This window comes from Sinohyriopsis cumingii, chromosome 6 (assembly GCF_028554795.1).
Source record: "Sinohyriopsis cumingii isolate HCF-2022 chromosome 6, ASM2855479v2, whole genome shotgun sequence".
NCBI classification, from domain to species: domain Eukaryota; kingdom Metazoa; phylum Mollusca; class Bivalvia; order Unionida; family Unionidae; genus Sinohyriopsis; species Sinohyriopsis cumingii.
This window is the reverse complement of record NC_142966.1, coordinates 80,560,915-80,584,381: the sequence shown is the minus strand read 5'-3', so window position 1 is coordinate 80,584,381 and position 23,467 is coordinate 80,560,915. Positions and strand designations below refer to the sequence as shown.

The 23,467-nt window shown below is 34.4% G+C and overlaps 2 protein-coding genes across 4 annotated transcripts in view; one reads left to right on the top strand and one right to left on the bottom strand.

The window, feature by feature from the left end:
- The window catches only part of LOC149797314 (cryptochrome-1-like), an 82,382-nt gene extending 72,692 nt beyond the window's left edge, over window positions 1-9,690 (top strand). For all 3 annotated transcript variants that reach the window (XM_089962036.1, XM_089962035.1, XM_089962034.1), the window contains exon 12: window positions 610-9,690. In XM_089962036.1, the coding sequence (XP_089818162.1) occupies window positions 610-731 (122 nt within the window). In that variant the 3' untranslated portion in view covers window positions 732-9,690. The remainder of the gene's footprint in view (window positions 1-609) is intronic.
- A 380-nt stretch (window positions 9,691-10,070) lies between these two features.
- On the bottom strand, window positions 10,071-23,135 carry LOC149797313 (BLOC-1-related complex subunit 5-like). The gene is made up of 4 exons (XM_089962037.1): window positions 23,057-23,135; window positions 18,268-18,421; window positions 17,542-17,891; window positions 10,071-12,665 (listed from the first exon to the last, which is right to left on the bottom strand). The coding sequence occupies exons 2-4, from the start codon at window positions 18,383-18,385 to the stop codon at window positions 12,441-12,443; spliced, it is 693 nt and encodes a 230-aa protein (XP_089818163.1). The 5' UTR covers window positions 18,386-18,421; window positions 23,057-23,135; the 3' UTR covers window positions 10,071-12,440.
- Between the last annotated feature and the right edge of the window lie 332 nt (window positions 23,136-23,467).

Sequence of the window (23,467 nt, the reverse complement as noted above, 5' to 3'; positions counted from 1 at the left end):
ATTAGTGATGGTGGACAGAATTAGCAAATGTATGCCCTATCAGCAGACCTGACTTACATGCAATTTGGACAAGACAGATCAGTCTTACTCAGGGCGGCATCCTCTTATATCACCAAGAACAGGCTTCCTGCCATATACGCTCCCAGCCTCCCTGCAGTTACATCCATAGAGAGCATGCCTTCCACTCCAGAAGTAACTAACAGGTTCCTTTATTTTGCTGCCAGTCCTTATACCTAAGGGCAGATCACTCTGCCTGACCACCGTCTAAGTCAACATACAACTATTTGCTCCTTTTAGCTATAAGTAGAAGCTGGGAGGGCTGAATTAACAGTAGTTCTCCTAAGGTAATATGATTGGGTAAGTAGTCTTAAAGAAACGTTTTACTAGGAAAAACGGTTTAATATTTTTAAGAGTGGAGTAACATTTTATTATTCGAAATTCTGGGTCAAATTTTATGAAGAAGGGACCAATTGTTTTACCGGCATTATCATAATTACTGTTCACAGGTGGGATACCATGTTTTATGAAATACTTGCTGTTATCATTATTATAATTATTATTATTATTATCATCATTATTATTATTATTATTTATTTTCCTATAATACAGAAATATCACCACACTGTGCACCATCAAACCCAGACGAAGTTAGCACATACACATGGATTCCCAATTATCACACTGGAAAAGAGAAGGCCTGCATGATCGAGTTAGACCATGATTCTGACTGAAATATCATGGAATCCGGTCCCAGATGATACATTGCTACACAGCATAAGATGGGGACTTATCTTGGAGGATACATTTTTAATGTTTTAGACTAAATATGTTTGACAAAATTTTGATGTATAAAATGAGATGGTACCTTTTCTTTGAAGATACAGTTAAAGCATGGAGATGCTACCTGTGCCAAGAAGACACTGACAATAGAATGTAGACTTTATTAAGAATGTCATACTTGGCTGCCTAATTTAGGACATAACTGCCTTATTTCTCCTTTAACTGCATTCCCCAATTACATTAATGTTAGGAAACTAAACTTTTTTAGCTCCCAAATCCAGCCTCTATGAAGAGATGAAAAAACTAAGTTTTCTGTCTATATACCATTCCAGAGATAAGAAGAAACTATTACCCAGTACCTACCCATACTAGTGTTAGGTTGCCTCCCATCAACTAGATCTTTAGCATTTTTAAGGTTACTATGGATACTGTCATCTCAATGCCACAAGACTTTGTAGAGTTCGTCACAAAAATGTCGTTCTTTGATCCCAGAAGGAATTCTGTGACTTATATGTTGCCATTATGAATACAGAAATACTCTTTAGTGAATTTATTGTGGAGCATAATCTGTAAATAATTGTGGCAGATCATGTGAGAAAGTTGTTTTTTGAAATGTTCCCCGACTCTAAAATAGCTACCAAACACAGCTGTGTAAGGAGTAAAACATTAGCACTTGGAAATGAACTTTATTTAATAAAGAAGGAAACATTGTTGACAATATCAAATGCAAAGTCTTTTCTGTTGCCACAGAGGGAAGTAGTGACTTGGACTTCCAGCAGTATCCAGTTGTGGTAAGATATTTAGACGATAAGGAAGAGCAAGTTATTTCTAGGATACTTTCTGTTCCTATCTGTGAAGAGAAGGCCACTAGAGAAAATATATATAAATTGATTTTGGAATGAAAATGTCTGTTTCTAATAATAATATAATTTCACTTGCATGTGACAGTGCTAATGTGATGGTTTGGAAAAAACAAAGGAGTCTATGGATATTTCTTTCATAAACAGCCAGAATTGTATTGCTTCGGTTGCCCATGTCATTTGATTCACCTGGCAGCAGAAAAGGCTTCTGCCAAACTTAATGCCAAAGTAGAGGATCTTCATTTTTCACTACTTAGAAAAAAAGTTTATTAGGAAAGATTCCCTAAAATTCTCTCAAGAATTTCACAGCAAAGAAAATTACAAAATGTTAAAACATGTATGTACTTTTTGGTTACCACTAGACAAGTGTTTGAATTGTCTCTGGGACCATTGGATCCCCTTGAAGGACTGTTTTGCAATTGAAGAGAAATTGTTTACAATTGAACTATTTAAAACAGCCAGCTTACTATATTTCTTGCCCATTGTTACTATATTTCTTGCCCATTGTTACTATATTTCTTGCCCATTGTTACTATATTTCATTGGAAGGAGTAGGCAACACTGGATCTGTCACTGGTGAGCCATGCCAAGTACTGGTCAACAGTTCCATGGTATGTGGAACCATATAGGGATATGTCTGACCAATCTATCTAATTTGCTGCTCATTCTACATGATAGCTGTAGGCAGTCCTGCTGACAGACCAGTCTGCAGCTCTGCATACTCTCCAGATGGCAATTGAGCCAACTGTATAGCACCTTCTCTGGCCATCCATACCTGTAAGACAAGCATAGCACTGATTCAACTGGCAAGTCATTTGTATACAGCTTAACCACCAGAAAGATATCATGACCTACGTAAAGACAATAGCATTGTGTCATCCATGCCCCCGGGAATGTTCTTTGTGGACATGGAGGTAGTGCCAGATGAGGACAACACCCACAGTGAGTGACCAGATGGCCGTAATATTTTAGCATACTCACATTCCACATTAGAATGGACTGAGTTCAGCTTTAAAGTGGCTCTTGCGAAAATCTGACATCTTTTGCTGACTTCTGAATGAATGCCACTGCTGACTGCAATCCAGACTATAAAGTGAAAGCTTCACTAGACTTGCAAGACAAAGATGAACTGCTATCCTTCCTTTTACAGATTCTACCTGCAAAAATATCAAACTGTCTATCAGATTAGATCTGTGATCCAATCATTTCCAAGGTATTCTTTTCTTAAGGTTGGCTACCATTAATGTTTTTGTTATACTGGTATCAAACATATTTGGACACATTTATCACCGAGTTTCTGGTATTAGGTAAATCTGGCTGTTTTCCATACCACCTGTAAGCTCATGCATAACCTTCTAGCAACATCTTTTTATGTTAGATTTAGCATTGCTAGCCATTTTTCAACTGCCAAAACATCAGATAAGAGTCAAACATGGGAGTCGACAGCTAAAATTCCCAAGGTCATCAACAGAGCTGTGCACATTTCAGCTGATGCCCAGATGGCTTCAGCTAACTTAGATTTATTGAGATGAGAAGCCTATCTTTGCTCATCGTCACTTAGGACTACATCATTCCTTAACTCTCTGTGCTATACCTCTTTATTCGGGTTGTCTTTACTATTTATCAGTAGAATAGAGATGTTGCAGAGACAGGCAGTACAGAAACTGCCTCTCCAGGTTGCCTTGCTGCCTGTACTGGCATTCATGCCAAAACAGTCTCCACTTCAACACAGAGATGATCATCACCAAAGAGATAAGAGACCATATACTTCCTAAAACACCAGTTTTAATTCAGTTGAATTTCTGGTTAAAACAAATTATTCAGTTCAGCATTACCAGAAGTGCACAGAGAAGAGTTGTTGTGCATGATATCTCTTTCTTCCAGTAAAGGCCCAGAAAGAGAGTATAACCCTTCCAGCCCTATTACCATGGCTGAAGTGGTTAATATTCTGAAGTCTCAAAGCATCAAACATGCCTTATGAAGATTTCAGTGATCTCTGCAGGACTTGCATTACAATGGAACATTTTGGTTCAATACGTAACAGATCCTTTGAATGGCTTGCAGTCATCATTCTTGAGGGTTTTTTTTGGTGATTTAGCTTTGCAGGGACAAGAATTTAATCTGGTGGGTCCAGTTGTTGCAGCCCAAATGACCACGAAGCCCAGTTGATGTTAGTACAGCATCCTTATTACAGATCTTTTAGCACTAGATTCACCCTGAATTAGTATTGGTAAGATGAATTCTTATCCATGTATGGTCATCATGGGTTACATGACCATTGCTTGTGCTGCTGTCATATTTGTAGAGCAGGTTATCCTTTGTGTAGGGAATCCAGTCAATATTCCCTCAAAGAATGCTTGTGATAGAGGTTGGATACTAGGCATTTCCACCTCATATATCCTCCTAACATTGATGCGAGTGGGGAATGTATTCAACAGAGAAAGCACAATTTTGTAGTAAATTATGTTCGGAGAATACTTATCCAATCACATAAATATAAAACTCTGCAACACCTTCCTGCAAATGTTGTGCAGCTTGACTTCAAACCTGTAAATTGTTTGTTGATTTGTGGTCACCAGCAGCTGTAATTGGTAAGAGTTTCCTCCTCTTGTCTTTATGATATGTAGATGAAAAAGATGAATTTTTACATTTTTTTGGGGTGGGGTGGGGTGGCTGGATTCAAGAGGTAGGGGTCTGTATTCCTAATGTTATTTTTATTAGGTAATTATTCTAGGAGAAACATAATTTACTGAGGTAATATATATCATTCACTCAATTTTTTTTATACATAAGACTTATCTCCATTCTAATACACAAATGACAATATTTGCCCAAACAATATAAATATTTGTAATTCTCGATGTCACTGGAAGAGTCATTAGGTCCAATTGGTGTCAGAATTTTAACAATTTATGTAGGGTTTCACTGCCACAAATTGTTTTTTGTTAGAAATATCTGAAATTTCATCGAATTTTAGAAGTATTTTTGAATGTTTTTATCCTGGCTTTTTGGTTGTTGTTGTCTAGAGGTTTTAGTATCCTACATATAGGACAAATCACAGAAACGGAAGTGTTGCATCAGACATGCATGCTTGACTCATTCATGCCTCATGAAAGGTGAACATAGACTGAAGTCATACCTTGCCACTCTCCAGAGACAATGGCACACATTCCTATGGAGTGTGTCAATTTCCCAGCCTGTGAAGCAGAAGTATTTTGATGTAAACTGTTTGATGAAACTGTTTGAGGATGTACCACCCTATTAACTCCTCAACTTTTTAAGGAAATGCAGTTTGGTAACAAATCGTGTTTTAAAGATTTCACTTGTGTTATCTTTACTGCTTGTTTTATATACCTTTTACAGAATTTAAAAGAGTTTACATTTTTTATTTCATCTTGTACTTTACATTTGCATTTATTTGGGAGAGTTTATCTTCCTGGGGTTTATTTTTTGCATTTTCAAACATTAACCTTTAGTTGGCACCATATAGCCATTAATGTGCTTATGTGCCATAATGGGTTTAGACCAAAACAAATTAATTTTTTTGGAATAAAGATTATGTTATTTCATGTTAAGTACAATTTATCATGCAGTAATTGAGGCAAAAACACTATGTTGGCATAACTTTTACAATAAAGTGTCAAAAGTTGTTTTCTTAGTAACCAGAGAAGAAGATATGATTCCAGCTTTTGCATTGTGTGTTGTTTTTCACATGACCTTTTTACTTTACTAGGTATAAAAGAAAGTATGAATACAAGGTAAAGGTGTTGTAATCAGCAACATATTTATGATAAGGAAAGAAAAATAATTTCTTGGAATATATTTTAGAACCAGTGAAACATAAATACTCTTTTCAATACAACCCAGACGATGTTGCCTGAAAGAAAAATTGGCTGTGAAAGTTGCAGTTATGAAGTGGGAGCATATGATTTGTAGGCAGTCAGAAACTTTTAATTTGTGTCTTGTTATTGTTAATAATTATTTACCTTGATAACTGTAGTAAATCTGTTTATGTAGTGACTGTCGTGTGTTTGAACAGTGCTTCAGATTTGAAGTTTAAAATTTTTAATTTCAGGGGCTCCAACATAATTTAAAATTATGTTGTATAACTTTGAGGGCCTGACTTTCACTCTAAACATTATGAATTGCCTACAAAAGTTGTATCATATTGAAAAAAAATTATTCTGTGTTGTGTCAGGTAGATTTTTCAATGACCTTTAGGTAGGTTATTTAGTGCACTCAAAAGTAATTAACCATGTTATACTTGTGCTGCTGTACAGTGTTACTGAGTATACTTCAATGTTTTTTCTTGCACTTCGTTTACACTGAAAAGGTGAGGGCATGTGGCTCAAAATACACTCAACACCAGAGGCACCAATTGGGGTGTACAGTAACTGCTCTGTTGGTTTGCAACTCAACCTACCCTAACATTCTACAACAGAGTGTAGCATGGGCCAGACTTTACCTATAACACCTGAATATTATACAGTATAGTGGGATGTATAGCAGAGGCAGATGCTCTGACATAAGTAGAAAATGGTGAATCTACTTTCTGCATGTAGTAGCAAAATAGCATTGGACAGGTGTTGTAATATATTCATTGTCTGTTGTTTCTGGAGTTTGTAGTTGTAATAATTTCTTTGGTTACTTTTGGTGCAGTGTACGTTTTGAAGTGTGCTGTAGCATTTTTGTCACATTTATACTTGGGGAAATTATTTTTTCTTGTGCAATATGTTTATACGTATTCTGTGCTTGTGTAATTTATTTAAATGTTGTCTTTGGCAACTAGTTGTTTAGAAGAGTCACTATTGGTAATTGTATATTTTTCTCAGTTGAATAATGTAATATTTTAAGGTCTTATTTACAGACCATCTGTTTAATTGGAAACAGTTTTCATTTAATTGTGCATGATGTCACTAGTTTAGTCAAAAGAAAAGTTGGTACATGTGCCAGTTACTTTTAATTAGGGCTGACAATCATACAACGAATTTCAGAAGCAACATCTGTGCATTCCAATTTGCTAATCCATAATCCTTTAATTAATAAAATTAATTTATTAATTGTCAATCCCATAATAGTGAAAAATGGGACATGATGGCAACTTTTCTTACAGTTGGGCTGCTGTGGTGTGTCCTTGGGCAAGCAAGGCACATGGCTCTACTTGCCTCTGCATAATTACCCAACAAAGTGTTTACAAGCCATAGACTGCCTGCCTCCCACCCCTAAAGAAAATGAAACACACCTATAATGCTGTTGTCAGCAGTTTTGTAAAGGTTTATAATTTTTGAAATTTTCTTAACTTCTTGGATTCCATTCATACTTGGGATGTCCTTAAACTCCTTGATGGATTCCATCTTTCTTGGGATGACCTTAACCCCTTCATGGATTCCTTTGATACTTGGGATGCCTAAAACCCATTATTGATTCTTTTCATACTTTGGATGTCCTTAGCCCCTTCATGGATTCTTTTCATATTTGGGGTGTTATTACACTCTAATTTAAATAGTTGTATAATGGCAGAAATTATTAGCTACAGTGAAGAAAAGCTAAGTTTATCCCAATAATAGTACCATGGGCAACCCTTGCACATAATTTGATGACACTTGCTAAGGGAAATAACTATTACATAAGATGTGACTTTTTAATTGTTTTGTCTTTTAAGGTCCAGTTGTGATATCTCCACAATATCCAATCCATATAACTAGCATAGTTCATGCACCATAGTCAGATGCAATTTGGCATGTACATTGTCTCATGGACCTAAATTTTCCTTTTAATTTTTTTCTCAACTTCGTTTAGAATAGAGATAAGACCCTCGATAGTTAGCTTAACATCTTGACGTGTGCTGTTTGTTTGCAGTCAGCATAGGTCAAGAACCCTTTAATATATTCTGATGCTATTTTCTCTTGACAAAAAAAGATCTTGTACTCATATTGAAACTTGTATTATTGCTTGCAGTCATCATAGCTCAAGAACAATTTAACATGGAATTTGGTAAGAATGCCATCTCTTACACCTAGATGTGCCTTTTTTATTGGTTGTGTCTTATCTACAGCATTTAGAACAGAGTTATGGCCCTTGTCAATCAACTTTATAATTTTACATGTAATTTTTCTTATCATCAGTACAACTCGAGAACCATTTTTCATACTCAAATACATTTGTTGTGAACCTAGTTTTTATGGACCTAGATTTGAAAAATGGTTCAAAACATTCCAGTTATGATTTGAATTTGTACATGAAATGAGGTTCATGATGGACATTAGGCCTTCAAATCTGACAAATGGCCGGTGCCTGTAAGTTGTGTTGTGCTCAAACCTCTGACAATGATAGTATTGTTCAGTGGTCATTAGGGATTGATGTGTTATAGTTTGAGTGATATACAGTCATACATTAATTATACAAATATTTGTTATGGTATAATTTCTAGTAGACACCGATAGTGAGGTAACAGTGATTATGTGTTCAGGAAATGAAAGTTGTGGAGAATAAAGGCATATAAATCCAAATTTTGACACATAAATCGAAAAACATCTTTTGATTAGTTGTGGCTTTTGATCCGGAGATACCAGCAAGATTGTTATAATATATGTATTTTTAAAGAATTCATATAATTCAGTTAGGCTTAATCAATTGTTGTCAGCTTGAAATATGATCTTTGTTAAACATTTGAAGCTAACACGCTTCTTTGTATTTTTTTTAACCTTTATTAAATTGTATCATATAGATATTATCTATGTGTGGTTGATATAGTCATTGAACAGCTTGACCTTGGGTTTATTTTTCAATGAAATTGTCATACAGCAAAAAGCATGTGCCATTATGATGGTTATTTAATAGATTGTTACAGCTTAGAAACTGAAAGTACTGTGGGCACAAATGTTGTTGGAAATTTTGGTGGTTTTGATTCTTATAATGTCAATACCAGTAGAAGATTTTGTAATCTGTGACTGAGCACTAATCCTTCCACTAAAGAGTGATTGATATTTCAGTAATTGAAGTTTGACCAATTGATTACAAGGTGCAGAAACAATAATGTTTGGTTGCATCAAACAGTTATTGCTTGATTTAAAAAAAAGTAAAATATTGCAGCCTTAATTAACCTAGGTATTAGAATTTTCTTTATGTGATAAACAACTTTTTATCTTCAGCTGCTATAAAACTTATTTTTTCCTCTCCATATTACAGTTTTCTAAGCTTGTGCTTTTTAGCTATTCCATTCCTGGTTTTTCCTTATACTCTTTCATGTTCATTTTAGCTTCTTTATACATGTCATATATAGAGGGAATACCACAAAATATTTCTGTTTATTTTTTTCTCTATTCTTACATCAATCCAATCTTTGGTATTTTCTCAAGCTGAAGGCATACTTGATAGATTCAGTAAAAGATGGCACTAAAATTGATACAAACATATGTATATAACTTCAAAACACATTTTTAGTTTATGCACAGTGGATCTAATTCATCATTTGCGATACTTGTCTGGTTTCCATGGTTTCTTTAGGCTTCACAGCCTTATTTAGCCAAATTGTTGTGGGTTTTTTTACCACTTATTCCTTGTATTGGTTTAGTAATGGTTATTCTTTGAAACTAAATTTTAATACTGCCTAGTTATATATGAATAAGTTTTTCATCATAGTTATTTTTTTAGGTTTTTAAAGGCTGTACATGATATTATGAGCTGGAGCTTGAATAGTTATACATGCATATTGAACCTGAAAGATCATCAAACGTGTCAACAAATTTATGTGTTCTGCCAAGTTTTACTCTACTACTACATTTGGAACATTAATTCATGATCTTTTGGTTACGAGAGTGTTATTAAAATTCTAAAAGTCAAGCTTCAAAAATGTAATTTATCAGTAAACAAATCACCATCCTATCTGCATTATTTTTATACAATTTTGAAAAATGATATTATCTACAACAAATATTTCCAGAATATTTTACCGTTTACACATATCTCATTTTGTGGACAATTATTCAATATATTGTTATCTGTTATTTGTTGTTAATGTTTTTTTGTGCAATAAATGAGAAAATTTTCATTTTGGTTTTGCTTTCATTTCTTCTTACATTTTGGGGGTTGAATTACATTAGTTCCTTTGACTGAAGAATTTTCAAAGACTTGGCAATCTGTTTTGTCCATACCATGTTAGATGTTGAGATTATAATTAGATGCTGATTTAGTGCATAAGGGTAATCAAAGTTGAGGATTTGTTAGATAGTGTAGTATATATTAACATACAGGTTTTGCAAGCTGTATTCAGTGTTAGTATATCATAACTCAGTCTGAAGGTGATATGCCGCTTTCTGTATAAAACTTGTTTAGCAGACTTGTGATATAGTACAGCAAAATTTGATATTTAGAGTTGTAAATGCAAAGTCAACCTCCTATGAAATCCATATAAAATACAAACATGATAACTATAATCTGATGGATTTTATTAGCACTGAAACGTTAATCGGGAGTCAACAATTTAAAATAATAAATAATTGAGATTTATAAATAATAGCTGAAAAGTAAAAAGTAAAACATCAAATTAGAACATTCATTACATTTTAGAACCATCAAAAATAAAATAGCAAGGGAAAAGTACTACACCAAGTTGAGATGTTTTTCTTCTGTATACTTTACAAGTCAATGGACCATCTATTCATCTGGATGAAAGTCCAGCTATACACAATGTCAATCAATGCAGTAAAAATTGGTTTGAGAGACCACAGCTATGGACAACAACCTGCCATTTAGGACTAGACTTATAATGCACCAGTATGACTGTTACATGGCAACACAATCTCTGTTAAAAACCACCTGAATTTAGCTGCAATTATTTGTTGTCAGATAGGATGGTCTCTCAAGAGGTCTTTATAACTGAATCGGTCAACTTAAAACCTTGCAGCTCTCTGATACCTTTATTTGGTTACTTTTCTAATAAAAAGTCTTCAAGGTCGGATTACCACTAGCTGAACAAATTTGGTACATTCTGTAATAAATGATGTCCTTTCCTGCTAACTTTGACCATGACCTTTTTATACTCTGGCTTATAAATAAAACCTCAGTGGAATCTTGTACACTTATACATTTCCAAGGACAGTATATTGATGCAGATAGGAGAGAACATGTCCATAATGTCTGTCCTTCAACATGCAAATATCTTTGATAAAGTGGTTCAAAGTACAAGTCTAATGTAGTTAGCTTTGAATCCAGTAGATGCAGATTCAGATCCACAGAAATGCAAAAGTATTTCCAAGATGTACTGAAAAATAGAATTCCACGATGTAAACAAAAATATCAACAATAACCCTTGCTCTTCATATATCTTCATGACCACAGGTAAAACAGTAATATAACAAATTCATTCACTACCTAAATAAATGATGGGATAGGTCAATCATGATTAACATTTTATACCTAACTCATTCACTGCCTAATAGAAGGATAGGTCAGTCATGAGTAACATTTATAGAAACTGTTTTCACTGCTAGAAGAAACTGATTTTAAGTGCAAATCTAGGCTCATTATTGATATAGTAAGGAAACATGCTGTGTAATAATTTGAATACATCATGTTGTAAAATAATGGAATATTTCTTCCTGCTGTGAAAATATTTTGGAGATATCTTCATGCTGTGAGATAACTGGAATAAATCTTCCTGTTGAGTAATAATCGCAATATACTGTTAGGCTGCGTAGTAATTGGAATATATCTTCCTGCTGTGTAATAAAGAAATATATCTTCATGCTTTCTAATAATTGGAATATATCTTCATGCTGTGTAATAACTGGAAAATATCTGTGCAATCTTACAGCTATTCTAGGAATGAATGAGAGGCAGGCAGGTGTGTGGATGAAAGGATGAAAAGGCCCAAACATTTCAGCACCCATCAAATTTTTTTAATAGCATTGGTCAGCTGAGCACACTTGAAATATCCTCGATTACCCTCACTGCCACCCATATTTAGTCTAAAAAGGTCTTCAAACTCTTTGTAATAATTATGATGGAATATCCTATTGTATCAGAAGTGAAACTGACTGCTGCATAACCAAGTCTTCGAACATAATTTAACAGGAACTGAAGAAATCTCAAACTCATTTTTGGATATTTTTTTAAAACCTATAGCCCCTGAAAACAGTATATAAGAAGTGAATGGTACCAATAAACAACGTACAATTAACTAATAATTTAATGTTAACATTAATATATTTTTAAAAAACCTGATCAAGGACTTTCACTTTTGTTTTAATGCACTTACCACATGTATCCTTCAATAAAGATTTGAAACTTCTCTAGTTGGATGAAGATTTTTCTGTCATTACTATTCTGTCCTTTCGAAGAAATAAAACGTTTTTGCACTGTACATTTTTTGTCAATGAAGATCTGAAACCTCTCTAGTTGGATGAAGATTATATTTTTACCATATGTTAAATTATTGTTCTCTGTCATTACTATTCTGTCCTTTTGGGGAAAAAGAACATTTCTGCACTGTACATTTTTTGGATTGAGTTGTACATTACATTGAGTTTTCTTTTCCCTGCCATGTTTACATTCACTGAAATTCAATAATTAAGTTCAACATCATTATGAGTACCATGCATTAAAATACAAAATAAAAATGAAAATACAATATAACGTGTCACATATACAGAATTTACACAAGGAAAACTGAAATGTATCTGATAGCCACTGAAATCATTCATCAAACAAATATAAGCCCATTATATGAAGAAGAAAGAAAAAAAAAAATATATATATATATATATATATATATATATATATAAACATATATATAAACGTCTATCTGTTAGATCCCTCCTTTATTAGAAATGGTTCTAGCTGTTCTTCTGGTGGCAGCATGTGATTCAATCTGTCCATTTTAGGAATAATGTCATCAATAGTGTCCTTGACTCTGTTTAAGACAGAAACCGTTTCCGAAGCTCGCTGAAATTGTTCAGCATACTTGGCATACTTCTTCTGTCTGTCTGTCATCAAGTTCATCAGCATATGTATTGCACAATCAATCTGCAAAAGGTAACGAATAATGAACAACTGAATATATAGAGAATATTTCCTTTAACTATGGTAATATTGGATATATTTCATCGTGTGGTACCAAAAACATTTGAAAAAGTGGAAAGCCATGAGTTTTTGGTACTGCAAGATGAAATATATCCGGTATTAACATGGAAAAAGTAAATTGTCTTTTTATAATATACTAAACTTGCTCCAGAATTGAAGTTTAGAAGAGTAAACACACTCTTTGGCACAATATGGTAACCCCCTTTTAGTAAATTCACCTCACTTTCATAGCATGATCATATTAATATATGTGACTTAAGAAAGCGGTAGGATTGAGTTGACCTAATCTGTCACAGTAATTTACATTTTTGTCATTTTGTATAATATTTTACTCATTTGAAAACATTGCAAGTTTGATTCAGCAATGCAACACTGTGGGTTTGCTTTTGCTGTCAAGGAAGCAAGGGGAAATAACTTCAGAGATACGCGTAAGGCATCTGGTCTGATTACTTTCTCAAGGATTAATTTCCATATCTAAAATGTAAGGGAGTTTCTATTATTTTTGTTCTAGCTCACAAAGTACTCATTTTTGTTGTTGCAGGTACAACTTTTATAGGCACAAACAATGAAGTGTTGCATGGCATGATGGGAAATCCTATATTTTCACGTGAAAATAACGGGGTATATTTTTCGCATGTGAAAACATATGAATGAATAAGATATGAAAATTATTTTGCCAATAAGTCTATATTTCACACTTAAGTATAAAATAAAAAGTAATAATTAAATAATCATTTTTTTCACACTGCGAGCCAGGCATATAAATTAAAGGTATTGGTAGATTGGAAGATAAGATAATTCACTTCTTCCATCTACCTCCACATTTGTTGAAAATAAAGGAAATTTTTCCAATCATCAGTTAGAAAAAAATGTGCAACCTGAAGAATGCAAAAGCATTCTTTTCAGAAAGTCAACTTCCAGCACACACTGGTACAGGACCCATTCAAATGTGGTTACCAATGAGCTTCCGACATTAGTAAAGAATACTGCTATGATTAATATGTTATACATTGTCGATACCAATATTTTTCATGCCACCTCAAAGCTCATTTGGAACACAGTCACAACATTGTCAATGCTGGATCTAGCATCACTATCATTCAACTTTCTGAAAATAGAGATCTTGCAGCCAACAGGCCTGGGCATTCAGAAATTGATAGAATTCTACATTTCCTACATAGCTGCTTTCAGACTGTATGTTCCACTGTAGGATTGGTTTACAGTGGGTTGTCAATGTTATCTCCATGTTGGGCATTCTGTCAACATCTTGGGGGCAGGGGTGAGGCCCTGCTATCATCCCTATGTATTATTAGATATCTCCCCAAATGATAAGCCATACAGATTTGAGATGGTGGTTGCATTGGCAAATGAGCAAGTGCCACAGTTTGTCATGTCACTATGAAAATCTGGTAACTGTGTAGACCAGACTGTTCCGATATCACCTGGATGGATGGATCAGCTGTTTGCTTGTCAGTCGACTCAGCTCTTGGCTGGATGGCTTGCATTGGTCTTTGCTGTACAGCTGGTTCGGCAACAGCCTAGTTTGTCCATGTGAAACTGGTGGATTGGCTAGCTAAATCACAACATGGGTGTGCATACCAAGAGATGTAGCTGGTCGGTATACATTACAGCTTAACTCCGAGTGCTTTAATTCTCTTTAATTCTTTAACTACTAGTGCTGATGTAGTGACTCACTGCTCTCCCTATCTGTAGTCACTACTGCAGCTGATTTGGGGGCTAACTACCAGCGCCTGATGTTGTTACAGCCATATAATAACTTTTAGTAGAAGATTAAGGGATATGGGCCAGTTGTTTTATGTTATTTCCTCATATATACTAAAATTATGCATATTTAAATGCTATAACTACTTTTAGTCTGTGTGTTTCATTTATCCCACTGACTTCCACTAGACTGACAAAAAACCTCCATGAATTGAACATAGAACACGTGATATGAAACACAATAATTTGTCATTATTTTATACAAAACGTTACATGTCTGATTTGTGTACATAATTATTACAAATGTTTAATTGGTCATTATGTTCTACTAGTTCTAATGATGCTTTGGTAATATTTGTAAAAGCAGTTTTGCTTTACAAAAAGACGAACATATCACTGCCTGCACTTTATGGATGCCTCATGATGCCTCTTTTCTTCTTCTCCTTCTCTTTCATTCTGTTTTCTCCATAACTGTCAATCTCAGCAAAATCATTCATTTAATACCAGGGAAAAATATTTAAATAAGAATCGTATCTCTTTTTATTCTTATCCAAAATGAAAGAAGGAAAAATGCTTTCAGTGAACTCTGTGATACGCAGAGCACATGGCTCTCTTATCCACATTGCCCTGTTTTCATCATCTGCTTCTATCTCAGTTCTGACAGACTGAACAAAGATGACAATTCAATGTCACTGCCAACACTTTCTACATAAATATTATCAATCTCATCCTCTGAAAATTATGATTCTGAATCAATAGCAAAAGCCATTTTTATCACTGCCAACAATTGCATCAGTTGTAAGCTCTATTTTGATTGGCTGAATCTTCTTTTACCGTTCACTGTTGATGAATTATATCATCTGTAACATGATCATACAGAGTGAATGTATCCATCCAAGAGGTCTCAAGCACTTAAAAGGCATGCAGATATATCTTCTATGGCACAGAGCAGAGTTTGTTTGCAAGAATATTTATCAATCACTGCTGGGGCAAGGTACATGTATGCAGTGGATATACATGTCAGAGGTAGTGAATGATTGTTGTTGTGTGGTTTAACGCCATTTTTCAGCACACAATGGGCTATACATGGTGGCCAGTATTAATGGGGAGGGGAAGAAACCAGGAAAATCCGGAAAGAACCATCACCCCATGAGAAGGTAGTGAATACATTCAGCTCCAATTTGTCAATGGAGAAATAAGTGGGATGGAGGACAACAAATTCACCTTAGTTCACCTTAGGCCAGCAACTGTCATCGCCTCTTGTACTAGCCACAATGCAACCCCAACAATTCTGTGAAAAAAGTGAGGGTGGCAACTCATCAACCTCTTTTGCTTCCATCTGTAGCTAACTCAATGTAAGGGCCATTGTGTGCATTGTTCATATCACTTAGGATGATGGAGGGACAATCAAAGTGTTCTCTACATCAATGGCCAGTGACGACAACTTTGGATGTAAACTTGTGTTATGTATATTGAATATAATTTGTGTGCTTGACATTTGTCCGTGCTTGAGGGTAAACTAGTTATGGCTTATCTGAATATATTATTTGTTAAAGTTGAGTTCAAGGTCTAGCCTTATTCACAACCTTAGAAAATTCTGGAAGCAAATTTTGACTTACTTCCTGGTCATTTTATTATGTCTTCGGCTTTTATATAAGGTTGAGCTAAATAAAATTATTTCATTCCTCCTTTAAGTTCGGTCTGTGAAATTATTTACTGTTGTGTTCAGACATAATTTGTGAGGAATCATTTATTTAAATTATTCATTGGAATTACAAAGTGCTCACTGACATTTTGGACAAAATCACTATTTTGGGATTATTGTGTATTCATTCAAAGACATTCTGGATAATATCTTTGTCATACATCAAGACTGTTGGCACATAAGCACATTAAAAATTGGAATTCACTAGGAACACTATACTTTTGGACTTGTGATAAAACATTTTGGATTATTTGGGATTAAGTTCACAAAACTGAAAGTTCCTCTTAAATTTTCAATGTGTAACTTGGAGAAATAAATTTATTTGATGATCTTAATAAACGTGTTGATTTCATTTCTTTTTGTTACCTTGTATAAGACCATAGAATTGTAACACCTAGTATTTTAGTCTTACTCCCTGGACTTGCTGTATTTCTTTCCTCTACAGCCCCTATCAAGGTATCATGGACAAGGCACTCTCTGACTGTATTGCATGTATTTTTAGGTGATCATTTTGTACTCACAGGACATGTCAGACACATGTCCTCTTTTCCTTAAACCTTTTACACATCTTAATGACAAAAGTGACACAAAATGTTTGGTAAATAACAAATGGAAAGCATTCACCTGCATAGATGGCAAGGCTAATTAATAAATAAATGAATGAATATCAGCAGTTTGAATGAAAATAACCAACAATGATCATAAAAAAATACTCTGTTGGGACACAAAACCAGAAGAAAAATACCTAAAACAGAGAATTTCAAATAACTGTCAACAACTTTCCCAAAATAATGGTTGTAACATATATTAACTACCTTTACACCCAATATTTTACTCTGGCAATGAACTGTGTAAAAATCCACAACATTAGCTTAGATTCTGTGTAAGATACTTGATATGATGTATTTCAACAAAATTATAAAAAAAACAAGGGTAAACAACCACAGGCAAGTAGTGGTTCCAAGTGGAGATAAGGGATGGGGTTGGGAAAGTTTCTTCCCTTAATCTATATGGAATATAGATGGGTAAGACAAATTTTGTTCTTTCTGCAACTGCTGGATTCAAGAGTTAGCAGAGCATCTTCCTAACATTAATGTCTGATATTGAAGGAAACTGTATGATTCAGAATGGGCCAGATCCAAACTTGATTATCTTTTACATTCTCATGGGTCGGTGGTTCTTTCCAGGGTTTTACTGGGTTCTTCCTCCACCATTAATACTGGCCGCCATGTATAGCCTATCATGTGCTGAAAAATGGCGTTAAACCCCACAACAACAACAACATCTTTTACATAGTTTGAAATTTAAACTTGTATCTTAATATTCATATCATGACAAACTTGTCCGAGTGTCACCTGTACTCTGTGACAAACAGTTCATGCTTGAAATTACCTCCTTCAGACGAATACAGAGAGCATTCTGGTCAAACGTCACAGCTTCTGCTAACTGTCTAAGGTGTTCTTGATATCGCAGACATAGCTGAAGGACCTGTTGATGGTTGAGCTTGTCCAGTGACTCCAGATCACGAGAGCTTAAAGGAACATTTAGTGATCCTCTCAGAACTGGGTAGAAGACAGGGATGGTATTAAGTTTTGTTAGCTCTGGATCTGGGTCCTTAATGCCTGTCTGTCCATCTGCCACAATGACAATGTTGTGTTTTGGTGTGACCTCCTTAGTAGATCCATCCCTAAGGCTTGCCTGCTGTTTGTTTGGCAGACTGCGTGGAGATAAACGAGGGGAATCTGTACAAATAAAAGCAACAAAGAAAAGCATAAATTTTTACAAAATTTAAACTTGTACTGTATGGCTAAAATGTTCAAAACCATATTTAAGCAAATGTGAACAACATGGTTTTAATCAACTAATCATCACATTTACTAACTCAATCCAAGTCACGCTGTACAATTAGGGTTCAAAATATCAAGTTTCACATACAACCGATACTCTCATGTACATTACATGAGTATCCAAAACTTAAAACAAAAACTGAACAGCTACATCTAAAGCTGAAGCCATTAAGTACTGAAGTGAATGAAAAAGTGAGTTAATTTGCCAATATATAAAATATTATGCCTATGAATTTATATGACATACAACATTACTGGATTCTATTCTTACCTCCATTTATGGGTTTACTAATGGAAAATGATGTATAGGGGATATCCTCATCTCTCTGAGAACGGATACTGCTTCCTGGAGCCCCAGCTGGGAGTGGGGTGCTCTGGTCAGACCCCATTTATTTACCTTGCCTCATCATCATAATAGGAGTAACCTGAAGAAAAAAAATGAACTGCAACAGTCGCAATAAATAAAACGTCTTTGAGCCTTTAATGCAGTAATTATTAATGGAATATCATCTAAAATGTGTTCCTTTATAATTTATCTGAACAATCATATATATATATATATATATATATATATATATATATATATATATATATATATATATATATATAACTGTTTGATTGTATTAAGTTTATATAGCACTACAACACAGTTCCTGTTATTAGGCATATATGATCATATAAGATAGAATACTGTATGGTTCCCAATAGTCACCATTATAATGAGGGTACTGTGCCATGTACTTCATTATTAGGTAGTCTCAGTGTAAGGTTGTATACTGTACTATGATTCCCATGGTCATCATCATAATGAGGGTAATGTATCACATACTTCATTATTAGGTAGTCTCACTGTAAGGTTGTATACTGTACTATGATCCCCATGGTCATCATTATAATGAGGGTAATGTACCATGTACTTCATTATTAGGTAGTCTCACTGTAAGGTTGTATACTGTACTATGATTCCCATGGTCATCATTATAATGAGGGTAATGTATCATGTACTTCATTATTAGGTAGTCTCACTGTAAGGTTGTATACTGTAGTATGGTTCCCATGGAAAACATTATAATGAGTGTAGTGTATCATGTACTTCACCATACGGTTGTCTCACAGTAAGGTTGTATAATGTAGTATGGTTCCAATGGACAACATCATAATGAGGGTAGTGTATCATGTACTTCATTATTAGGTAGTCTCACTGTAAGGTTGTATACTGTAGTATTGTTCTCATGGAAAACATTATGAGGGTACTGAATCATGTACTTCACCATTAGGTTGTCTCACAATAAGGTTGTATAATGTACTATGATTCCCATGGAAAACATTATAAGGGTACTGAATCATGTACTTCACCATAAGGTTGTCTCACAATAAGGTTGTATAATGTACTATGATTCCCATGGAAAACATTATAATGAGGGTAGTATATCGTGTACTTCAAAATAAGGTAGTCTCACTATAAGGTTGGATACTGTATACTGGACAGCATTCTAATGAAGGAATACTGCTAACAAGTATTTTGCCTTTACTCAAAATGAGTAACTCCAGTAGACAGCTGAGAATAGTACAACCCATTTCAAGAAAGGGCTTTATGTCCATAAATATTTCTTAATAACTCAAGTTGCTTATACTTGTTCTGTATGGTTTTAGTCACATAAAATAAATATTCAGTCTAGGACATTCTGTTAATGTGAGGCAGGGTGAGATTATGGTATGGTATTACTCTTGGACTGCCTGCAGATCCAACTACTGAACTGCTGGTAAATATTAATATGTCTTTTATTAACAAATGGAATTGTTGCAAATAAATTTATCTTAAAGGAAAAGTACACTGAATTGACCATTTCCATATCCATAATAATGTAAAAATACATATAAAAATGAACTTTAAAAAGTCAGTATTAGCTGTGTGTGTAATGTGTGAAGCACTGTTAAACTTTATCAGTGTAAAAGTGGCATTAAAATAAATTTAGCCAATCCAATATTTATTATTGTGCACTGCCATTTTTATATGTAGATAAGTGCCAATTCTCATCATAACCAGTGATTCATAAAAGGGATAGGACTCACTTGTCCTTGACCAGTGGGTCCCTGGTTAGTGACAAGTCCTGGACTTATTGTGGTTGGTCCTCAAACTGTAGATTCTACTGATCTACTGCAGATAGAATCAAGTACTCTATGTGTAAACTACCGCATATAGAGTCAAGTACTCTACTTGGAAACTGTCACTGATAGAGTCAAGTACTCTACTTGGAAACTCTTCTAATAGTGCACATTCATTCAACCTGTGAGTGTACAAGCTGCCCAACTGCCACCAAATTATCAGAACTTTGCAGGTCTAAGCCATTAGAATGTCATGTTTAAAATACACTGGATATATGCAGTGTTTACTGAAATTGTTACAACTGGCTACAGACTCAGCAGATAAAATGACCTGGTCCCAGACCTCAGACCTGGATAGCCTTCATGTTTTTTACATCATATTTATCTTCATAATCATTTTCAGACTATATTTTAATGTTTTACTTTATTATCCTCAAATATTACAAAACATTTCTTCTCTGAAAGCACCCTGTATAACCCACAGCCAATAATAAAAATGCCATTAAAAGCAACAAAAACAAAAACAGTACTACCCATAGCCAATAATAAAAATGCCATTAAAAGCAATTAAAAAACCAGTACCCCCACAGCCAATAATAAAAATGCTGCTAAATGCAACAAAACCAAAAATAGTACTACCCATAGCCAATAATAAAAATGTTGTTAAAAGCAACAAAATCATAATGCTGCGAAATGCAACCAAAAAACAAAAATAGTACTTCCCACAGCCAATAATAAAAATGTTAAAAGCTACAAAAACAAAAACAGTACTACCTATAGCAATAATAATAATGCCATTAAAAGCAACAAAAACAGTACTACCCATAGCCAAGAATAAAAATGCTATTAAAAGCAACAAAAACAGAACAGTACTACTCATAACTGTACCTGATGAGGCTGAGAATATACTATTTCTACATTTTAGATAGGCACACATTTATGACATGTAAAAATAGGCATGAACAAGTATGAAGCACATACCTACTAAAAATTACATGTCATACTAAAAGCAGAGTCCCTCTGAATTTTATAAACAAAAACAAGAGAGAGAAATAGTGACTTTTCTTGACAACATGATACGCCATCTATGCCTGTAACCTGTATGACCATCAAACAGGCCTGTTTAATGATCATGGAAAACTTTAACCATGGTGCTTTAATTTACAGCTAATTATTATAGATGCCATTAAAAGAGAACAGTGGTCAGATATAAAGAAACAGATTACTTAACTGACCAGGGTTATCTTGTCCTTTCATCACTGATGACCACAGCATGATCCATGAATAAACTTTTTACACATTATTTTTCATACTTTTAAGAAGACAAAAATATTTGTTCGTGTATGAGAAAAATACATGCATACAAAATTTCAGTAGCCATGACATTGTCATCTTATATTAGAATCGTATTTGATCTATTCCTCACAATGACATTAAACTTTCTACAGGTTATATTTTGTACTTTTAAAAAGGAATAATACTGTTTCCTTTACAAGAAAAATACATGCATATGATATTGAAGGAACCACGCCACAACCATGCTATATCCAATTTCATGTTATAATGGTGCATGCTATAGTGGGCAGGGGTCACACTACCAGGCGAAGTGGGTGACTAAGTCACCTAAAAAATGTAAACCTCACCTTCTTCTGTTAGGAAGGTGAGAACGACTTTACCGTGTGATTGTTTTAGAGCTACACTGGACAACCAAACTTTCTGAGGTGCCCCCTCGCCTTAGCTGGGTTCTAGTGTTGTGTTGTAGCAAAATGTATTCATCAAGCCATCAGTAGCTAGGCCTAGTTTTTTTAATATCAACTACACTGACAAACAAACTCTTGCACATTCACAGGCATGTGTTATGATAGCTGACTGACCACTGACCGTTTCCCAAGTAAGTTAGCAACTATCATGGCCAGATTTCTGCATGTAATCCTTTGATGATAAAATCATACAAACTTGTGTCTTGAAACTTTAATAAGTAAATAGCAATTTGTGTTTTAAGAACAGAATTGGTGATCTGGATACTTCAACTGCCTCTTAGCTTGTAACTGTAAATGAACCAGTAATGGTGAAATAATATGATATTAATGGCGGACATCTCTGTGTCTGGGAAGCACCAGTTTATTAGATTGTCTGTTTTCATAAATCTTTGGGCAAGTATAAGCAGAATTATATACAATTCATAGAAAGCAAAGCCGAGGTATTATGTTATTTGACAGTTAAATTTAAAATGTAACTATGTAGGTTAGAAACATATGGGCCAATGCTATGTTGTGGAATTCGTGAGAAGCATTGTAAAGTCAAATGTTGTTTCTGACTTGACTCGATTTTGTGAAAATATGGAAAAAAGCAGTGAAGCAGATACTATTTAACCAATGCCTAAAATTACTACAAGTACATAGACAAATAAATAAACCATAAATTTGCAATCCTATCAATGGACTGTTGTAACGAAGGCACATAAAGTGAGTGGTTACATGATATTAGCAAACTAACAAAATTATTTTGATACTTTAGTTAAAAGAATACAATCATACTGGGATGGAACTTCTTCCCCTGCCCAAGATTAGAAGGCCTGATGACCACCACTGATCCACTAAACTAATTAAAGATGTCCGTATTTTGCATCTAGGGTGCCCTGCACTCTAAAAGATTTGCGTTCGCGCCAGACGATCCCAAAACATTAACAAAAACTAAGCAGAACAACGACAACAACAAATCGGTTAATGAATTATCCATTACGCACTACTGCAGGTTTTCTGTAAAACATTCGACAACAGGTTTCCACAGACTGTCGAAAATGTAAAGTACAGTTCCTGGGATGTCACACATAATATTAAACACGTTATTACTTTTCTCCTTACTCATGTTAGCATTTCGTTTTGTTTGTTTGTTTTATACATATTCTCATGATAATAACGGTTACTACTATTTAAAACTGAAGCAAAATTTACCAGATACGTTAAAATTATGCAGGTTATTTCCTAAATACAGCTTCCATAAACTAATAAGCGTCTTAATTACGCCGATTTTATAGGTATGACAAATGAAAACAAATGTACAGCATATCCCCATTGTTTCACGGTTTAGAAAAAAAGCGGGAACAAATACATTGCATTATCATTATTATTATTATTATTATCATCGTTATTATTAACCACTACCATCATCATTGTGATCATGAGGAGATATTGTAAAAGTATATTTGGAATCAGATATTCATATTTGACACCAGAGTTAAATACTTGTTGGGAATTCCCTTCCCTTATAGCAAAAAACGTTAGTTCTTAAGCGTATGAATGTAGTATTAAAAAATGTGCATCTATAGTACATGCTATACATGTTTCTGATTAAAGTTTAATGTC

Coding starts and splice junctions, on each gene's coding strand:
- LOC149797313 (XM_089962037.1), bottom strand. CDS start 18,385: ATGGGGTCTGACCAGAGCACCCCACTCCCAGCTGGGGCTCCAGGAAGC. Junction 17,892..18,267: donor TAGTAAACCCATAAATGGAG/GTAAGAATAGAA, acceptor TTATTTGTACAG/ATTCCCCTCGTTTATCTCCA. Junction 12,666..17,541: donor TCTGTATTCGTCTGAAGGAG/GTAATTTCAAGC, acceptor TACCTTTTGCAG/ATTGATTGTGCAATACATAT.